This window comes from Anser anser, assembly GCF_964211835.1.
Source record: "Anser anser genome assembly, chromosome: Z".
NCBI classification, from domain to species: Eukaryota; Metazoa; Chordata; class Aves; order Anseriformes; family Anatidae; genus Anser; species Anser anser.
In genome coordinates, this window is record NC_139723.1 from 84,545,931 (window position 1) to 84,566,305 (window position 20,375).

The following is a 20,375-nucleotide window of genomic DNA, read 5'->3' on the forward strand; positions in this document are numbered from 1 at the left end:
ACCAGTCACGACTGCAGCGCATTGACAGCACTGCAGCAAACCACAGAGAAAGGCAGTGTTTAAATCTCCATGTAACAGCCAAAGGTGCAGGTGGCCTGAGACACAATCGGTTCTGAAAGAGCGCCATCTCCTGAAAGGCAGGCACCAGGAGCATGACTTAGCAGTTCCAAGAAGTGCTCTGGCACAGTATGGGACTGCTAGAGGCTAAGAGTACTGGGAGGTACTAGCTACCACCCATGCCAAGACAGCTCGACAGCTTCCACAGGTGTGCGCCTTCCTCTGAGGTCAGCTGCGAGCAAAAAGGACAAAAGCAACAAGAGCAACCCTCAGTTGTCACCACGGGGAACTGCAGTCAGCCACAGAAACCCACTGCCACCCCTCCCAGGCTTTACACAGGGAGTTCGATCTACTCCACAACCAAACATCCTCAACCAGAGTTCCTTTAGCAAGCACGCGTCCAGGGAAGTTGTGCACACGTGTGCTTAGCGCAGCTGGCCAGAAGGGCAATGATTAAGAGCAGAATACCCAAGTCTTTTTACATGGAAACTTTTATTCTCAGTGAGATCTGTACATTCAAGTCGCGCATACTTTTAAGTCTTTGATGGAGCTGGAGCATGTGACCACAAAAACCGCCTGGCCTGTTTGAATGGTTACACGTTTATGCCTCGAAAGTAGACAGGAAATTTGTGACTATTTCCTTCAACTTAGCTTCCGTCTGGTCAGAGATCTTCCCTTCGGTCCTGTTGAAACAGAGTTTAGTTAAGCTTCTGACACAGAAATAAATGCACTGTTAATTCTGAAGTAAAAACAAAAAAGAACTTAGTATACTAACAGAACTTCCCTTCTCCTCAAGAAGAGTTAGTCCTGTTAAGAATTAAGGTTTGTCCACAAATACTCTCAGAGTCTTGCTGAACTGGGCACAGCTAAGCCACAGAGATGGAACGCACAAATCTGACTCAGGACAAAGCAAGCTAGAACAGTTCACAGGACAAGACTGGAAATACTCAAATCCCCACGGTCAGCTCAGCAACAAGGCAGCTAGGAGCACTTAATCCACAGTATTCTAATATCTTAATGCTATTAGCATGCCAAAAGCATGCCAGCTCACTGCCTGAAGTGAGTTCAATTTCAGATTACAGGAGAAGCATGCAAATAGGTTCATTTTAAGCATCAGCTGGATTTTTTTTGAGTAAAAACTGTAGACGAGATGCCGAGATCTGTGTAACAGTGCAAGGACAGCAGGCAGGCTGATCTAACCTCCAGTCAGAGGCAGCAGAAAGCCTGATGTTCGAGGATACACTACCCTCATGGTTCAGCGACCATTATCTGGGCTTCAGCTCCCAGGTCAGTACCCCTGGGATGAACTAAGATAAATTATCATACCTGATTGTGGAGAGGAGGGCCTGGTGCTGGCTCAGTACATGAGCCAGGAAAGCACTCTCAAATTTAGTGATTTTGCTGGGCTCCAGCTTGTCCAAGTGACCTCTGACACCAGCATAGATGACTGCAACCTGCTCCTCAATAGCCATGGGAACTGCGAGAAAGAAAACATCCGTACCATCAGCAATTCTTGCATCAGGATACATCAGTATCAGAGTCTCTCTGAAGATCAGCTCTGTGTATGCAACATGGTTCAAGTCAAGCCTGCATTTACAACACCCAAAGGGCATCTTCATGCTGCCACAAAGACCAACACCACAGACTAAGAGGGAACGCAGGCGTGCTACACCCGGCACTCACCGTACTGTCCTTGTTTGAGGAGCTCTGTCAGACGCACACCACGATTCAGCAGCTGCTGTGTGGCAGCATCCAGATCAGACCCAAACTGAGCGAAGGCAGCTACTTCACGGTACTGAGCCAATTCCAGCTTCATGGTACCTGCCACCTACAGTAAAAGGTGAGGGCACACCGAGTGTCAACAGTTTTTAAATGAATCTAGTTGTCTGTAGGTCATCTTCAGCTGACAGTTGTCACAAGTCAGCTAAATAGGTGATTAATCACATTTCTAAAAAAACCCACACTGTCTAGCCTTTAACATCTTATTCCTCCCTGGAAGTATCACGATTGATACTTGGTATCTGGATTAAAAAGCGTGGCGTTAAGAGAGCATTCTCTGTATCCGGTTAGATCAGCACCCAGTTCAGCACAATGGAACTTTTGCCTATTTTTGACTGGTTTGACTGGTTTGACTATAGTCAAACATCTTTACGCAGATACTCTTCCCTCCACTCCCCATGCCCTGCTTCCTGCCAGTATGTGATGGAAATATCACAGACCCCCAAAAAAATCTAAAAAACAAATTTATAAGTTATTTCATAATACCAAGGAATTCAAAACTTAATTCCCTTTGTATTCATGACTCTGTAAAGAGTGAAATGGGTTGGACAGCCTACACACTACTCATCTCTGATGACAGGAACTATCGTTACATGCTTACCTGCTTCATAGCCCTGGTCTGAGCAGCAGAACCCACCCGGGACACAGACAGACCGACGTTGATGGCTGGACGGATACCTTTGTAGAACAGCTCAGTTTCCAAGAAGATCTACGGGATAAATTTGTTTTATTACCCTGGTCAGAAGCCTCTCCCTCAGGCATACCAGTACGTCCGTGTAACTTACTGGCAGACGAAGAGAAAGCCCTACCTGTCCATCAGTGATGGAGATGACGTTGGTTGGAATGTAAGCAGACACATCACCAGCCTGAGTCTCAATGACCGGCAGGGCAGTCAGAGAGCCGCCTCCAAAGGAATCGTTCATTTTGGCCGCTCTCTCCAGCAGGCGGGAGTGCAGGTAGAACACATCACCTGGGTAGGCTTCACGGCCAGGTGGACGGCGCAGCAGCAGAGACATCTGGCGGTAGGCAACAGCCTGTGCAGAACCATAAAGGAAGCTCTCAGACTTCAGCGGCTCATTTAAAATTCTGAATTTTTAAGCCTCAGGTGATCTTACAGCTATAAGCACCAATGCTGGACCACACGACCTATAAGCAATGCTTCCTGACCTGCTTGGATAAGTCATCATAGATGATCAACGCATGCTTTCCGTTGTCTCTGAAGTACTCCCCCATGGAGCAGCCTGAATAGGGAGCCAGATACTGAAGGGGCGCAGCGTCAGATGCTGTGGCAGACACCACAATAGTGTACTTCATGGCATCTGGAAAGAATTTGAGAGACTCGTCACCTCAGTACCTTACCTTATCGTGCCAGTAATCAGCAAATGCAACATGCATACGAAGTGCTAGTTGCTGAAGTAAACCCAGGCAGTATCACTGGTTACAGGAAAAGTACAATGGATGATGTTAACCTACCAATTAGCTTGACTAACTCAGGAAATTTCAAGGGCAAGTTCACAGCAGCTGTTGTCTGGCACTTGCAGATTATTTTTCATTTGAAGTGGGGCTTAAACTTTTACTAAGACACCCTTGGGCTCTAGAAGTCAGAGACCTGGAAATCTGATTTCTTGGCTTTTACAAGAAGGTGCTACACTGCTTCATAGTCCAAAACAAATTGCCACTAAAATACCTTTTTTTTTCTACTACGTATGATTCCGCTTGACCAGCAGGCAAAAGGCAAAGTGCCTAAGTTCTTCTAAGCCCTGTTATATATGCAGCTTTTTTTGCCAGACATTACTGTTTCTGAAAAGATGCTATCACATAATGGATTATGTTTGGGCAGTGAAGTCTCTTCACCAGACTTTAATTGCCGTTCACACTGACATGCGTGCACACGAAGCAAATGCAAAGTCCATAAAAATACTTGCAGGCCACAGCTTATAATCAGGCCTGCCTGACTGCCAAGAGGAAACTCCCCCAGCTCTGATGAAAGAAACATGAAGGGTAATGTTTCCAGAAGCAATTCAACAGTTTCAGGGCATCATAATAGTTTTCTAATCCAACGAAGTGAAAAGGTGTCCCCTGTCCCTGCCAATAACTGTAAGAGCTTGTCTAGAAAAACAAGTATTTTTTCATCTAATAAGAAAATAATTCTGTCTATACTTTCGATTAGGAGAGTTCATAGTATTATTCATCATTATAAGAACAGGCTGTCCTTATTTGCCAGGCTCAACCATCATCAGAAATCTGTACCTGCATCAGTGAGCCTCTTTACCAGCTGCGCAACAGTAGATCTCTTCTGGCCAATGGCAACATAGATACAGTACAGCTTCTTTTTCTCATCTGTTCCATCATTAAATCGTTTCTGGTTGATTATTGTGTCAATTGCAATCGATGTTTTCCTGTACAACACACAATTTGGTTAAGTTAAGCTACCCACTGTTCTCCTATCCTCCGCCCAGCTGCATTCAGGTTCGTACAGTAGGGCACGCTGCATTCAAGTCTCTGTTTACGGAAACATTTTCGTCTGGGCATTTAACTCACCCAGTCTGTCTGTCACCAATGATCAGCTCGCGCTGTCCACGGCCAATTGGCACCAAGCTGTCCACAGCCTTAATACCAGTCTGCATAGGTTCCCGCACAGAGATTCTGGGAATGATGCCAGGGGCCTTCAAGCCAACTCTCCTACGTGTCTTAGATGTAATAGGACCCTTAAAAGAGAGAAAAAACCCTGTTGCAGTCTGCACCACACAGGAGAAAGCTTAACGCTTAGCATTACACTTACCTTCCCATCAATGGGATTGCCTAGGGCATCTACAACACGGCCCAGCAGCTCTTCCCCAACGGGCACATCCACAATGGCACCAGTCCTCTTCACAACATCCCCTTCCTTGATCAGTCTGTCGTTACCAAACACGACAACACCAACGTTGTCGGGCTCCAAGTTCAAGGACATTCCCTAGGACAAAGATCATGCTAACATGAGAAAAGTGATACCAACATCTACGGTGAATTCTTGACGCTTTAAAATATTGATGTGATTAGTCTACAGTGTGAAATATGGGATGCTGGCAACAATTACCTGCAACAATTATCAATGCTCTGCTTACATCCAATCATAGAATACCCTGAGCTAGAAGGGACCCACAAGGATCGAGCTCAATGCACTTATCTTCTCCCACACTGGTGACATAACCTGCCTAAGCCTTCAGTTTTCTACACAATTATAGTTGCAGCAATCGTTCCTCTCCCAAAGAAAAACAGAAAGGATAAGTAGGTTTCAAATACAGTCCTCTTGCCTAGGAATTCAACAAGAGATTTGGCTTATCTGCATAAGGCAAGCCAGGGCATTAACAATTCTGGAAGAGAAGCTGCAGTAGTATCAGGGAACAGTCAGCTTTTTAACTCTAGTCTACCCTTAGGACTAGAAGAAGTCACCAAATTGTGCACCGTACTGGATCACAGAGCTTATTCTTCAATGGTAATGATAAAAGCCTGCCTAAAACCTAAGAAAACAAAATCCAGTGCCAAATTAGCCCTTAACACTTCCTAGAGGAAGGCAAATAAAGCTCAAGTGTTGGCCAAGAACCAGATAATAATACCAAAAGCAAAGTGTTACAAATTCAAATAATATTTGCTTTTTGTAGTATTTGACTAGCAGTCAACTAGTTACTACACATTAAAATTACAATTAAGTCTGTAAAAGCTTCATATGGGTAGGACCAAGCACAGTCTGAGATTCTCCTTTAAAAAGTCATCTATTAATTTCTATTAATAAACTGCTTTAGTGAAAGCTCACCTTCAGCCCAGAAGAAAACTCAACCATTTCTTCTGCCTGCACATTTCTTAGGCCATACACACGGGCAATACCATCACCAATCGAGAGCACACGACCAGTTTCCTCAAGTTCAGCAGAGGTGTCAGCTCCCAAAATACGTTCCTCAAGAATAGAGGATACCTCAGCAGTGCCTAGGAAAAGGTATTTCAAACCAGATTTAGCGAATTAAGGCAGAGTATAAATCCAGTAAACTTGTCTTTAATTCACAAGCCAAGGTACCCTCTCCCAGGTATACCGTTAAGTTCTAGCAGGAAACATTCTTCCTTACACATAGCGCAAAAGGTAAGTAACAGTTTCTGTGTTCACAGCCAATAAACACAGCTTCAACTCATCACTGAACAGACTTCAATCAAAACACTGATGGCTGTTTAGTTTTGTCATTGATTTCCTTCCGTATGTCCTACCCTGTTAGCAATCCCTCCCTCTGGAGGGCCAATAGGCTAAGTAGATTAGACTTCACTCAGAAAGCAGAGACATGCCCTCTCTGCAGGCAGTGCATTTACTTAGACTGGACGCATGGAAACACCAACTCATTTGTAAACCAGCATATTCTAAAGGCACTTAATACGTTTACAGAGCAAATTGTTCGATATAAGCTATATCCATCTTCCTCCAATTTGGCAGTATGCCCCCAACAACTTTTTATTTCCTCAGCTAGGGAACAGTAAGCAACACAGTGAAACTTATTTCCTAATAATACCTTTACTAGGCCTAAATGACATCAAGAATTGTACATGAACCGCTACCAAAACACAGCTACGCAGTGCTGTTGCTTTCTCAGATGCCAGCAACACATGAGTTACAATCAAGGACAAAAGGTCAAAGCAGGCCTGAGAAAGTCATCCTTTCTCTAATATTGCCAACAAGCAGACAGGAAATTGGAATTTGAGTCATTTTTCAATTCTGCAGGACTGAAAGACTGAATTGGATATTTGGGAGGCAGATAAGCTGAGTAAGCCAGCTGACATGTGATCACCCCATTGGTTTGGACATACCCTGAACAATTATTAAAGTTAGGTCTGACAGATGTGACCATGTAACTGATATTTCACTTCCCAACATTGGCAGTACATAAGTGTCCTCAAGCGTTTTGTCAGCTGACACATGCACCTCACGCTCCGAGTTCAAATTACCTTGTCTGACTGATCAAGGTCTTAAACAGTACTCTTATAATAATAAGGGCCTTTCTTCAGACTCACCGGTTTTCTGGAAATGTGTTTTGGAGGCATGGATGTTTCTTGTGGCGACAAATGCTGCACCCAGGGTGTTTCTGGAAACCTAAAATAAGTAATTGTTTCAGTAAGCGAAGCCTCTCTGATCACACAAAATACAGTACTTTAAAAAGAGACTACATTAAAATCTCTCAGTATGAGGTTAGATATTTAGTGTGTCTCCATTTTGAATTGAGCTCCAAAGCTCTGCATTCACAAGTTGCAGTTACAGAACCAAACCCAACACGAATAAATAACCACAGGCACTAAAAGAGACTGCTCTAAATCGCTGCGTTTTTCTGCACAGCCTTTGCGTTGCACTGTCACCACCACAGCACTGCAGCAGCTCTCACAGCAGCACCTTCTCTCATCCGCCACCATTCCCCGTGGCATCAAAAGCTCGGGGCACAAATAAGTCAGCGAAGACCTCGTGCATCTGCACAAGGGAAAATAAGGTTATGTCTTAGGAGGATCGATTTCTCGGTAAAGTGAGGACTGACCTTTCCTTGTAAAGCCTAAGGACAAATTTTCTGAAGCACGGCTAAAATATATACGATTGCACAAAAGGAAAAGCTGTGATAACGAATGCATTAAGTGGTTATTATAATTATAAATCCTGAAGCTCACAGTGCAGCTCCGCAGCAGCATGCACACGATTTCTCCGAAATCCCATGAAGGCCTGCGTTCACCTTCACAAGGGACACGGACCGGAGACGACCCGGGAGCCCCCCACACCCTGTGGTGCCCCCCAAGGGCTGCGCCCCCCAAAGCCCCCCGACCCACCGGGACTTCGCCTCTTTCACCCCCACCCCTCATGGCCCAGTTTTCACCTTCAGCGAAGGGCACGGCGCCCCTAACCCCGTCCCCATTCCCCAAACCAACCCATCCTCATCCGGGCCCGGGCCCCTGGATATTTTGGGGATCCCCCCCCGCTCGCCCCCACCCCACACCGGACCCCCGGGGGCCGCTCGCCCACCCCCGGCCGAGCCCAGGAGGCCGCGGCCCCTCAATGTCACCGCGGCCCCCAAGATGGCGGCGGCGGCCGCCCTCCCCTCAGCCCTCAGGCTGGTTGGAGGGGAAGGCGAGCTCACCAGGCCGGCATGCCGCGGCAGGGACCGGACGAGGGTGGCGGCCAGGCGGGCGGAGAGCATGGTGGCAGCGGCGGCTGAGGACTTGGGGGCGAAGCAGACAGGAGGAGGCTGCCGGCCCCGCGCTCTCTCCACAAAATGGCGGCGCCGCGCTCCGCCCTAATGGGCGGTGAGGCCACGCCTGGGGCGGGGAGGGGGCTCGGAGAGCTGCCCCGGCCCCTCAGCCCTCCCTCTGTGTGTGTCTGGAAAAAGAGAGGAATGGGGTGTTTAGAAAAATAGCCCTTATGGCAGGTGCCCTCGACATGGCCCTGGGTGGGCGGAAGGGGCGGGGAGGGGGCGTGTGGGGCTGGGGGCTTCACCCTTCTCGTAGCAGCTTCTGGAGGTTGAACACGTTGCAGAAAAGCACTTAAATCTCTTAAAAACTTAAATCTGCGCTCTGGGAAAGAAGGTGAAAAGGCCGCGGCGTGCAGCGCCTTGCTGGTCTTCGTGACCTGACAAAGCGGCTTATTTATTTCTCAGCCCATCTCTTGCTAACACCGGTGTCCTAAAAGGTGACCCCGCAGCTGCTTGGGTGCCCTCGGCAGTGACAGCCGCACAGCGCCTCGCTGCGAGGCCCGTAGGCAGGGAGGGTGCCAAAGGCTGGGCAGCACGCCCGGACAGCAGCCTCCCAGTCATGAAGGAGTCTGGTAAAGCTCCCAGCAGGCCTTTGCAGGAATTGTAAACGTTAGTCAAAAAGGAGCACAACGTTTTTATGCAAGTAATGATACACAAGCTATTCAGGTTCTAACTTTTGCCCTTTAGTATAGAAAGATAATTTGTACCTTCTTGGTGAAGGGTTTCATGTGTCTTTTTTTTCGTAATTTGTATTGTGATATGCACGAAACATACAATTCCATCAAAAATCACTTCAATATTTTACTGATTAAAGACTTTTCTTAAACTATTGGGTACGTAAGAGGAAAAACCAAATTCTTTCAAAACATTCAGAGCGCTTCAATTAGCTCTGTTAAAAGCAATGGCTGCAGTTAGTGAATTGAACCGATTTTTTATTTTATGATCTGGATGAGGGGATCGAGTGCACCCTTGTTCACAGACAACACCAAGTTAGGTGTGTTGATCTGCTTAAGACTGGGGGGGGTCCTGCAGAGCGATCTTGATAGGCTGGACCGATGGTCTGAGGCAAAATGTATGAAGTTCAACAAGGCTAAGTGTCAAGTCCTGCTATTGAAGCCCAACAACCCCATGCAATACTGCAGGCTAAGGGAAGAGTGGCTGGAAATCTGTCAAACGGAAGGAGACCTGGGGGTGTTGGTTGATAGCCAACTGAATATGGGCCTGCGGTGTGCTCAGGTGGCCAGGAGGGCCGGCGGCACCCTGGCTTGTATTAGAAATAGCATGGCCAGCAGGACTAGAGAAATGATTGTCTTCCTGTACTTGGCTCTGGTGGGGCTGCACCTTGGGTGCTGTCTTCGGTTTTGGGACCCTTGCTGCAGGGGGGACATTGAGGTGCTGGAGCGTGTCCAGAGAAAGGGCAACAAGAGAAGGTGAAGGGTATAGAGAACAAGTCTTACAAGGACTGGTTGAGGGAACTGGGGTTGTTTAGCCTGGAGAGGGGGAGGCTTTGGGGAGATCTTGTTGCTCTCTACAACTACCTCAAAGGAGGTTGTGTCAGGGTGGGGGTCAGCCTATTCTCCCATCCAACAAGCAAGAGAACAAGAGGAAATGGCCTCAAGTTGCACTAGGGGAGGTTTACGGTGGATATTAGGAAAGATTTCTTCACTGAAAGGGCTGTGAGACATTAGAGCAAGCTGCCCAGGGAGGTATTTGAGTCACCATTCCTTCAGATATTCAAAAGACATCTAGATGTGGTGCTTAGGGATATGGTTTTGCTAGGTTAATGGTTGGCCTTGATGATCTTGGGGGTCTTTTCCAGCCTGGGTGGTTCTATGATTCTAGGATTTTATTTGCGCTTTGAGATTTGAAAGTTAGGATATTGTAACCTCATATCTAAGGTGTCACATGTAAGCTTTAAATAGAGAGCTCCCGGTTGCTTGTCTGTTAGCAACCTTGTGGCTGAACTGCAGTGGCTGGATAAAGCAATGAGCTTTAAAAAGCCTATGAAAAGCGTAAAGCATAAAGGGCTTCAGGTGCTAAAAATCAGGCCCAAAAAGACAAACGAGAGGACAACCGCGGCGGTGGCTGCGTCGCAGACGCGGCGGGGGCTCGGTGCCTGCAGTGAAGGCGGCGGGGGGGGGGGGGGGGGGCGGCGGGGCGCTCCCGCAGGACTACAACTCCCAGCAGGCCCCGCGGCGCGCGGGGAAGGCCGGGGCGGAGGCGGGAGGCTCAAGGTGGCGGCTGATGGCTGAGGCCGGGGCTGAGGCCATGGAGGGGAAGCTGAGGCGGGTAATGGCGGCGGGGGGCTCCGAGCCTCTGGGGGCTCCGAGCCCGTGTGGCCCCGGCACCGCTCGGCCCTGGGCTCAGGGGAGAAGGGGCGGGGGGCTGTGGTGGCTGGGGTCGTCATCGCGTCCGTAGCGAACAGAGCGTGAGAATAAAAAGGTGAAATTTATAAAATCAGGAGATGAGCAGGGGTCCTGAAAACGTGAGGAAAGTTAAAAGGTTCTCTGAGCTACAGGGGGTGTCCGAAGCCGAGACGAAGGGAGCTGCGTCCCCTTCCACCACCAGTGGTTTGGCTGCTGTAGGAGCTGCTCGTCTGGAGTGCAGAGCTCGCAGCGCTTCAGCTATTTTCTCTCATCTCACCTGGCTGTTTCTTTTTTTCCCCCCATTCTCCGGCAGGTTAATTCATGGCTAAAGAAAATGTTTGACAATCAGCCCATTCCGCAATATGAAGTGAACGCACAGACCATTGATATTTTGTGTAAGCTTGAAGAGTACAGTGAAGCCAGAGACAGAGGTGTTGCTTTCCTGATAGAAGACATGGAGCTGAAGGCAGAAGAATATGAAGCAGATGGTGAGTTAGAAGCTCCAGTTCTTGGTTTCATCACAGTTTTCCTTACTTACCTCGTAGACTTTTTTACTAAAACTTTATGACCTAGCGTATTTAAAAAGCAAACTAGCAATAAGCTTAGCTTTTGTTATGGTACAGGTTTTACTCCAATGTGCTTCATGCTTTCCTTTCAGCAAAATACACTCTTGACATAAGGCTGGTCAAAAGCAATTTTTCGGCCAGCTTGAGCAGGCTGTAAATGTGGACAAGCAGGTTGATTGCTAAAGCCTCCTAGCCTGCTGGGCTAAGATTGCTAAAGCCTCCTAGCCTGCTGAATAAGAACAGCATTAGAATATTGGCTGGGTAGATTGCAGAGAGACCCTACAGCTAATTTAAGAGTCTGAGCTGGTGCTAATCCACTGTTAAGGAAAACACTTGAGGAATCTGAAACAACAGTGAGGTGATTAAGTTATGCTCTTGCAGCCTGGACTCTGTGTCCAATAACAATTTTTCTGGAGCAAGTGAGTGGTTCAGGGGGCCATAATAGATCTTAACACATGTGCTAAAGGATCATCCCCTCATTGGCTCCTTTCAGGAAGGAATTTTACTGCTCTGTAAAGAGAGTGACATTGCACACAAGAAGACAACGTTGTAAAAAGCCTATTTGATTTTTTCTTCAAGTCCTCTAGTGGTTTGACATCAAATGAATAATAATGGAGACTGTGCAGTTGACTTAGGCTGTCAGAGAACGTGGACGCTACCATACAGGTATGGGTGTGAGCTCTGCTGCAATTTCAGACTCCCCTGGTAGGAAGGAATATCATTACTAGCAGAGGTTTCATATGACAAGCATGATGGCTTTTCCATAATAGCAGAGAGGTAAAAAAATCATCTGGAGTGGAACTGGGTCCTACCTAGAGCTAAAATAACAGTTATATTAAAAAAAAAAAATCTTTTTTGGTTCAACTTGTTTTTCAGCTAACTATCTAGAGGGCCTTCTCACAGAAGGCCTGGGTCTTTCATTATCCAGTCTGTCCAGCGAAGGCACCGCCTACCTCAACACCCTGGTAAACAGCGCAATGACACTTGAAACGAAGGACACCTCTCTTGCCAGGTAATTCTTCCCACTCTGCGTAAGGGTGATGGTCTGCGCTATTTCCCTTTCTACAGTTTCAAACTGTACTTTCACAACAGGGGTCTTACTTGTCCAGCTTCTTTTGCACCACTGGGGCAGCTTTAGAGGACACAGAAACTGAGCACAACACTTGATTTTTCCTTGTAAGGAAAGTCTCTAAAGCCCAGAAGGTGCCTTAGCCACAATTAAATCTCTTTTTGGCCCATGCCTTCGTGATCAGTGCCTGCAGGATGTGTCCCCTACAACTGTCCACAAGCTGGGGCAGCTTTTATGCTGCCGAGGCAAGGACTGTGGAAGTGTAGCTGGTTGGTTGTTCTCAGCTCCTCTCTTATAAGGCCTCAGTTATTGTAAGGAGATTTCCTTGTCTCAGCCACAGAGCAATTGCAGCTGTTAGTCTGTTCTTTCTCAGCCCCTCTGCCTGGCCTTAAACTGTAACACTGCAGGAGTCCCTTGAGCATTGTCAGTAAGGAGGAGCTGAAATCAGCCTTGGAATACAATTTTTTAAAATCACGTTCAGGAGCTTTGCTCTTACAGTTCTTTAGAGACAGAGGGGCAGGCAGAAATGAACAATTTGAGAAGAATAACTGGATGAAATACTTCTGGGTGTGTCCCAGGGACATGCATTTTCAGGAACTGAATTTCAAAGGCAATTTGGCAAGCCAGGAGTGGAGCATTTTATTATTTCAAACCTGGTGGCTATATTCACTAGAATACCAGATCCTGCTTAGCCTTTCCCAGTACTCAGTTTTCTGGGCTGTTTCCCCTTCTGGACTAAATCTCTGCTAATTAAGAGAAGCAAATACCTTCAGTGATTTAATTTTCCTCTTCTAAAATACCTGGTAGTAAGTTCCCTGATGCATCATAACATGAGAAAAACAGGTCATTTGTGGAAAGTGTGTGTGGGGTAAACAACAATAATTCTGAGCTTCATAAAAGTTGGCTGAGTATTCCCACTGAATCTTTCTTTCCACCAGCTTCTTCTCTGCCATCAACGATATGAGTTCCAAGCTGTACGCAACAGATTCAGAAAACAAAGAAATGGAACTGGAGTTGACCGATATTAAGAAAAAACTAACTGCTGCACTGGTGCTGGAAAAGCAGTTAGAGGAGTGAGTAATGGATGAGAAAGGGGAAAGATGTAAGCAGTGCTGTTGGTCTCTGCCATGTGGTGTGTTCCGTGTGACAACTAACAAGGGTAACCGAACTGACAGGTTTTTGATGCATCTGTAATCCACAGTATTGGGAAGTATCTGCCAAAAGCTGTGTGTTATGGGCACATTCAGAAGTCAAAAGACTTTGGGGCTAAGATCAGACCTATTATTTTAAACCAAAAATGGTTTACAAGCAGTTTTCAGATTTGGGGCGGCATCTTCCACCAGTTCTATTCAGCTGAGGTCGAAGGCAAACCACATCTTACCACACTTACTGTGGGCTTTGTAGTTAGAGTGAAGGAGCCAGGCAAAACCAAAAAGATTCCTAGGTAAGAATTTCCTTTAACCAGTGAGAGTCTAAAAGAAAAAAATAACGAGTATCAAGTCCATTCCCTAAAGGATGTCATCTGAAGGGCTTTGCCAAATACACTGTGATCAGCCCCTCCCTGGGCATTGGTCCAGATGATCTCCACAGTTCCCTTCCATTCTAATTATTGTCTGGTTCTGTCAAAGTTGTAATTGCGGTGCTCTTGCAGCACAGATGGAAGACTCACATGCCTCTCCCAGTTTTGATGTGGCCCCTTTCTACGCTCCTAAGTGTCCCTAACGTGCATAACGTGTCCCTAAGTGAATTAATTACAGAATTAAGCAGAAGACTGTTACTCTGTGCTGTTACGCAGATGGCTTTCCCCTCGACCTTTCATCCTGTGGCCCTTGGGAGCCTGGAGTTGACAGCCATGGATATTTTCGTGGGGGAATCTCACAGGAAAATGCAAGCATTCTCTCCCTCTGGAGTTGGTTGTATTACGGTGTTTAGCTTGAGCATAGATGACTAAGTGGTATGTGAATACTGGTGTCTCTTTGGATGTAAAGGTTTGTTTCTGTTTCTTTTTTTTTTTTTAGCGATCTGAAAAAAACAAAGGAATATCTTGAGGTAGAAAGAGACAAGGCTGAGAGCCGATCCCAGAACTTGAAGTTCCTGGCAGACAAGTCTGAGGATTTCAGAATCAGGATTAAGGCTGCTGAGGTAGGCAGAAGGAACTACCTAACAGGATGCTGTAATAGGTTGGCATAGTTGTGATTGGTCAGGCCCAAAACTAGTTAGGGATATTGCTGGAGCTTCCTAAACTCCTGGATTTTGGACATGTGGGCTAACAGGATGAGTCATTACCATACTTCAGTTGTTCCCGATATGTACACACTTATTCTTCTGAATGTCTTTTGGTAAATGCAAAGATGCTTTCCCTTTTGAGAATATTAGCTCAGACTACTTTGTGCTTGCTGTGATGTACTGTTAACTTGTCTGTATACTCTTATATTAACAGTAGAACATATGATTCACTGAGGAAAATTGTGTCAAAATCCTGAATGTAGCCATTTGGGGAGGATTAATGAATGATTAACTGTTGAAGGCAGAAGTTGTTCTGTCTTCTTCACCCTTACCTATGTGGTGAAGGATACGTGAATGCTTTATTTAATACTTGGATGCTGTTCAATATCCTGACTAACACCAGATAGAAAATGTTGAATTAGTGTTAATGACATTTTACTGAGAAACCTCTTCACAGCCTTGCCATGTGCTCTTCTCCCACTAATTTTCTGGAAAGATTTGTTATTCTTGGAATAAATTTTAGTAGTGACTGATTTCATACACCAGTTAGAGCTGTAGTTCAAGTAGCGTGTTTCTACTCTTTTCAGACTGTGTTCTTGTCTGCCTCTTTCAATCAAAACCCAAGGAAATGGCAAAATTTTTCTCTTTCCTCTTATATTTTGTCATTTATGTTTGAACTCTTTCCTGTTTGTAGGAGCAGCTTGCTGCCACAGGGTTGGATCAATCATTGACGCATCAGTCACTATTGAGCATGTCTGAGGTAGGTCTGTTGGTACAAGACAGATGTTTCTACAGCAATCCATGTTGCAAATGGAGTGGATATTCTGTGGAATATATCTCATTACATGCCTGCCAGTATATTGTAATTACTAAATAAAATGACCCAGCTGATTGCTTCTAGTGTGTGTGAAATACACCTGCTCTCAAATGCTGCTGAGCTAAGGGAGGAGGTCGAGTGAAACCCAGATTCTGAACCTCTGTGTGCCTTTTTCTTGTCTTTAAACCTAACATTTTAAGCTAAATCATAAGTCCAGCAGGATGTTTTTTTAAGGAAAAAGCACATTTCTTGAGTTACTAGCTATAGGTCATCCAGCTTTGTTCTGAGTATTTATACATATTTAATGTGTTTTGAGTTGTTCTGTCTGCAGTCAACATGTTTTAATGTTACCCGTTATTACTGTAGCGGGCATTTCAGTCTCTTTTCATTTCTTTTACTATCTTGCCCATTAGGTTGAACAATTAAAATAGGTTTCCTAAATGTACATTGTCATTCTTGAGAACCAGCGCTGGGTGGCAATGTTGACATTGCACAGTGTTTCAGAGGAGTGCCAACTAAAAATCGTGTTGGAATTTTACATACAAAATGGCATTGGAACCTTTCTAGTCTTTATCTGACCTTCATCATCTTCCCAAACCTGAGTAAAAGGGCATGTTTGACTCACTGGCATTTCTATGTCTGCTCTGCCAAGAGCTCTGTAAATTAGGCAGCACAAATGACTTCATCTTCAGAGTGCGTTTTCTTGGAATGTCTTAGGTTGATTATTTGAAAAAAATTATGGGCTTTGTAATGTGTTAAATTTTAAGCCCCCTGGAGAAGCTACTTCCCCTTGTTAACAGAATGAGCAAAGCAGTGCATGTTTGGGGACTTTTTTTTTTCTGTTGCATGTGCGAAATTTTCACACATAAGCCGTAGGCATGAGACTGTATCTCCTTCCTCGGGGCTCAGGTCTGTGTGTGGCCTACAGTGATGTCGACCATGAAAGTCCTCTGGTGGCTTCTGAGTTGACAGGCTCCCTCCTGCCAGGGAGGTGAGATTGGGTGGTCATCCTGTAGGTAACAATGCTGTATGTTCTCAGAAAGGAAGAGGAAGTACATCTGTGTAAAATCTGAACTGGGTTTAACTGACTGATAGCTGAGTGAATGGTAGATTTTTAGTTCTCTGTGCATTTTTGAGAAAGATCACAAGATCTCTAACCAACATGGGTGAATTCTGAAATGCTGTAGATAATTGTAAATGTATTTCACTGATTTACATCACTTCTACAAGTAAGACTATGGAATGTAATCTACTTTGTTCTGTCCACAGAAACTGGCTGAAATGCAGAAAGAAATTGTGCTTTTGAAGAAGAAACTTAAGTCCTACCTAGATTTAACTCCTGTAATTATTTTTCACTGTCCTTTTATATGTGCAGTCAGATTAACTTCAATGGACTTCAAAAATATAAAGGAAATTGTTGCGTGTTTCAATAGATAAAGAGATCTCTCTAGAGATCTATTAATGAGTTGTGTAAACAAAAGACTTCACTTAAACAGGAAGCTGTATATTGATTAATCAAAGCCAAAAAAAAATAAGTGTTTGCCTGCCAAACTTTGCTCTAACAAAATGTCTAGGAATGTGACCTGAAGAAATAAGCTGGTTGAGCTCAGTATCAAGATGAATTAGCTAGAAATTAAAAATTTAGAAGAAAATGCAGTTTCTTAGCATAACAAACTTTTAGATTACGTGTCCTAATACATTAGTAAATCAGGCTGTCAGTATGGCAGACACAGCACACAGTTCAGATGTTGAAGCTCTGAGCAGCGTTGTAAAAATGATGAAGAAATATCCAAATGTAGACTTCGTTCCCTAAGCAAGTACTGTAGCTTGTATGAGTACTGGCTGCTCCACCACTTTCCTTGATTTCTCTTGTGGGTGCTGGGGACACACCTCATTAGGCTGCTCTCTGAAGCACCTTTTATAAAAATGATTTTACTCGTTTCAAATGAGAAAAACCCATGTTACAAAAGACTGTTTCAGCTGAGGGCAGTTCTGTAAACAATAGTGGCTTAAAGAAATCATGGGGAAACGGTAAATCTGTGAAACAAATGTCTTTGGCTTTGTGTGATGTGTGTATATCACTGCCTGAGATACTTGGGACAACTCAGCCCAGGTATTTCTGATCTCCTTTGGAAGATCACCGCTACTTTTACAGATGAGTATTAAGGATTTTCTGTCACTCAAGTGAGATTTGGCAAAAACTGGAGCAGATAGTTGAGTGGGTTTTGGCTTCAGTAAATAAAGCCGTAAACTAAACGGTCGCAGTTGTACTTGGGTTACCTGGTATGGCTCCTGTTACCTCCTCATCTGAGCACCCCGCAGTCCATAATGCAGGTAACCTCCGGGAGGTGAAGGATTTATTCCAATTTTTATAAATAGGGAGTGGAGGTCCAGAGGAAAAAAAGGGAGTTGTCCAAAGTCATGTAGAAATTCTGAGATGAATCATGTATTTTGTGTTGTGAACTGGGGACCTGTCTTCTGGACCACCCTTCACCCCCTCAGCCCTAACAGAGTTCCTGCTCCTCAGCACAGCTTCCTGTAACCTGATTGCTCCCTTATGCAAATACTGCCATCTCCCTCCTAGAACAAAAAGATGAAGGGAGAGGATGGGACTGATTCTCTTTTAAATCCATCTTACTCCAAGAGGCAGCTGCCTCCTCTCCTCAAGCAAAACAGGATGTTCAAATTAGATTAGGTTCCCCAATTCCTCCCTCCCCCTGACTCCCTGTCAGTGGAGACAGGGAGAGCCCTGATGCCTTGCTGCTGGTGTAGACAGAATGAAGGAGGAGGGTTCATACTTGCACAGTGCTAAAAGCTTGTGCTCTGGTAAATTCCTTCCTGGATATGTTTAAAATCTAGTTCCTCAATTGGTAGGTTTGGAAAATGGATAGAAATATTTCTTTAGACATCAGGTTATAGCAGAATCTTGAAAAATATCTGGTTGTCCAAACCAAACTGATAATAGGCTTTTAATGTGAGTATCTATAGCATGTGAAGGGTGTACACAAAACTGATTTTATTATCCCTGAAATCCCCTGGGGCGCATGATTAGGGTCTTGCAATGATGCAGGAACTCTGTGATTCAAGTTGAAATATTGATTCTTATGCCATTTTCTCTCATTAGAATCCTTCCCTTGTACAAGTGAAGATTGAAGAAGTAAAACAAGAACTGGTAAGAGTTTTTATCTTTCACAGGGACTTAAATGGGTGCTGTCATTCCAAAACGAGCTATATGCATTAATTGTTTGTGGATTTATCTACCTCATATTATAGTCTTAGTGATCTCTAGAGGGAAATTTTTGCTCTGGTATGGCAGAAGCAGTGCATATTGGTAGGAGGAACTGTTGGAGGAACGATATCTAAAGCTACAAAGGCAGTTGAGCATAATGCTATCAGCGGGGATTAGGTATCTGTATCCCTCTGGATTTTCTGCTTCACCTGTCAGAATGTTCATTCACTCAACTGTGCTACAGCTTCTTGGTCTCGTGACCTTCATGACTGTGCCTGAGTTCTCAAAGGGTAGTAGGGCCCATGTGTTACTGAACAGCTGCCTTGTCGTCTGCAACAGGGACCTTTCCCTATAAAAAATAATGCCTGTTTCATACATGCTTGTGTAACCTGCAAGGCGTTGTTGGGAAAAACTTCATCTGAAGCTGTTTGGGAGGTCTGTATGCACCTTTCCAGAGCGAGCTGGGCCGTGTCTGAACATAGAAGCTGTCTCTTATTTCTCTGGGTTACTGTCTGCTCGTTTATAGGTACAGCACAAGGTATTCAGTGATAAGCCTTACAACTGTGATCAGAAAGCACATTTATTTGAGAGTATTCTGTATGTTTTCAGATGGGACTAGTCAGGTTGGTGATCCACTTATTTTTATTCCAGAAATACATGTTCCAGAAATACAAGCTCACCTTAACTGCCTGTAAGGCTTTTCTCAGGTGTGTACGCTCCGGAGCGTATCAGTTCAGCTCGAAGGTGTCCCATTGGGGCACATTACAAAGGCTACCAAGTGTTTTTGGCTGTTCCTTTGGAGGCTCCTCTATAGTGACTACTGACACTACTGCCACTTGCAGCAGCGAGAACTTTCAGTTCAGTGCTTGGGTTAATCAGTGCTAATAATATCCTGAGGTTTGATCTCTGCAGATGTGTTTGTGTCAGAAGAATATATGAAAACTACTGTGTGATCGCTGAGTCCTCTTGTGCCTTTTGTTTTTCCTGCTAGAATGCCGTGGAGGCAGAGTTCGCAAAGCAAATTGACGTGCTGACTCTTGAGATGCCAGAACCCAGTAAACACAAGTTCACCTGAAGTGGCTTGAATGGAAGATTTCTTTTCCAGATTTCTATTTTACTTGCACTAGTTTGGACTTACTGTATTTCTGCAGCTTTCTGCCTTACTCTTGCTGTTCGATGGCATGCTTGTGGCCTCTCAGTAAGTGTAATCTTTTTGTAAGGGTTCAGGTAGCCATGCATTTGTAAATGTCACTTACTTTTTTCATAAAATAACTTGAAAGCTTCTTGTTTTCTCTCAGTTATTTTTCCATATGTGATACAAACCTGTAACCAACCTCCAGATGGCACCTTCACCAGGAACTGTCCCTACCGGCATCTGGTAGGCCCTTACCACACAGAACAGAACTAACTGTCTGGCTTTACTCTTTTCTCTGGGCTCTGGATTGTATTTTTTTTATTCCCCTGGAGTCCTTGTTTTGGTGGTGCAAATATGGTAATGACAAATGCCTTGCACCTACTAGACCGTTGGCTTTTGCTCTCTTGTTATTTCAGAATTGGAGAGCCATCATTTTTTTTCTACCACACATAGCAAGTCTAATGTTTACCAAGTTCTTGAAGATGAATTGTAGACGTGTCTAAAGTGTTTCTTAGTTTAGGTGGTTTCTTTAAGGAGGAATGCAATCAACTTTATTTAATGTCTTCGTCAGGGTTTTGACATGTTAATCAAAACAAATGATATGAAAATATGGCCTAGGGCCATATAGGGGCCTATAATAGGGCCTAGAATCATAGTTCCCATTGTGTTTTAAAGCCCTGCAGCATTTGGGACATCCCACAAAGGGGATTTGTGTGTGTGTGTGAACAACGGCTGTCTACTTTAATGGAAACAAATTCAGCTCTGACTTGCCTCATATGGCTTATTGGACAGGCTTCACACGCGAACGAACTTTACTGCTCACACAGGTAAGAGCTGGAGTGAAATGCAGCAGTGCCAACTGCCTAAGAATTTGTAGTTTCTT

The 20,375-nt window shown here is 44.8% G+C and overlaps 2 protein-coding genes across 2 annotated transcripts; one reads left to right on the top strand and one right to left on the bottom strand.

Annotated features, from left to right (window-relative positions):
• Nucleotides 1-532: 532 nt before the first annotated feature.
• ATP5F1A (ATP synthase F1 subunit alpha) lies at nucleotides 533-8,214 on the bottom strand. The gene is made up of 12 exons (XM_083816413.1): nucleotides 7,974-8,214; nucleotides 6,871-6,949; nucleotides 5,633-5,802; nucleotides 4,619-4,792; nucleotides 4,378-4,544; nucleotides 4,087-4,235; nucleotides 3,004-3,155; nucleotides 2,646-2,870; nucleotides 2,438-2,545; nucleotides 1,741-1,885; nucleotides 1,384-1,534; nucleotides 533-740 (listed from the first exon to the last, which is right to left on the bottom strand). Exons 1-12 carry the CDS (start codon nucleotides 8,031-8,033, stop codon nucleotides 659-661), a joined length of 1,662 nt encoding a protein of 553 aa, XP_083672539.1. The 5' UTR covers nucleotides 8,034-8,214; the 3' UTR covers nucleotides 533-658.
• Nucleotides 8,215-10,250: 2,036 nt separating this feature from the next.
• Nucleotides 10,251-19,640, top strand: HAUS1 (HAUS augmin like complex subunit 1). The gene is made up of 9 exons (XM_083816418.1): nucleotides 10,251-10,373; nucleotides 10,764-10,938; nucleotides 11,893-12,028; nucleotides 13,024-13,158; nucleotides 14,104-14,227; nucleotides 15,006-15,071; nucleotides 16,398-16,469; nucleotides 18,253-18,300; nucleotides 19,349-19,640. The coding sequence occupies exons 1-9, from the start codon at nucleotides 10,329-10,331 to the stop codon at nucleotides 19,430-19,432; spliced, it is 885 nt and encodes a 294-aa protein (XP_083672544.1). The 5' UTR covers nucleotides 10,251-10,328; the 3' UTR covers nucleotides 19,433-19,640.
• Nucleotides 19,641-20,375: the final 735 nt, after the last annotated feature.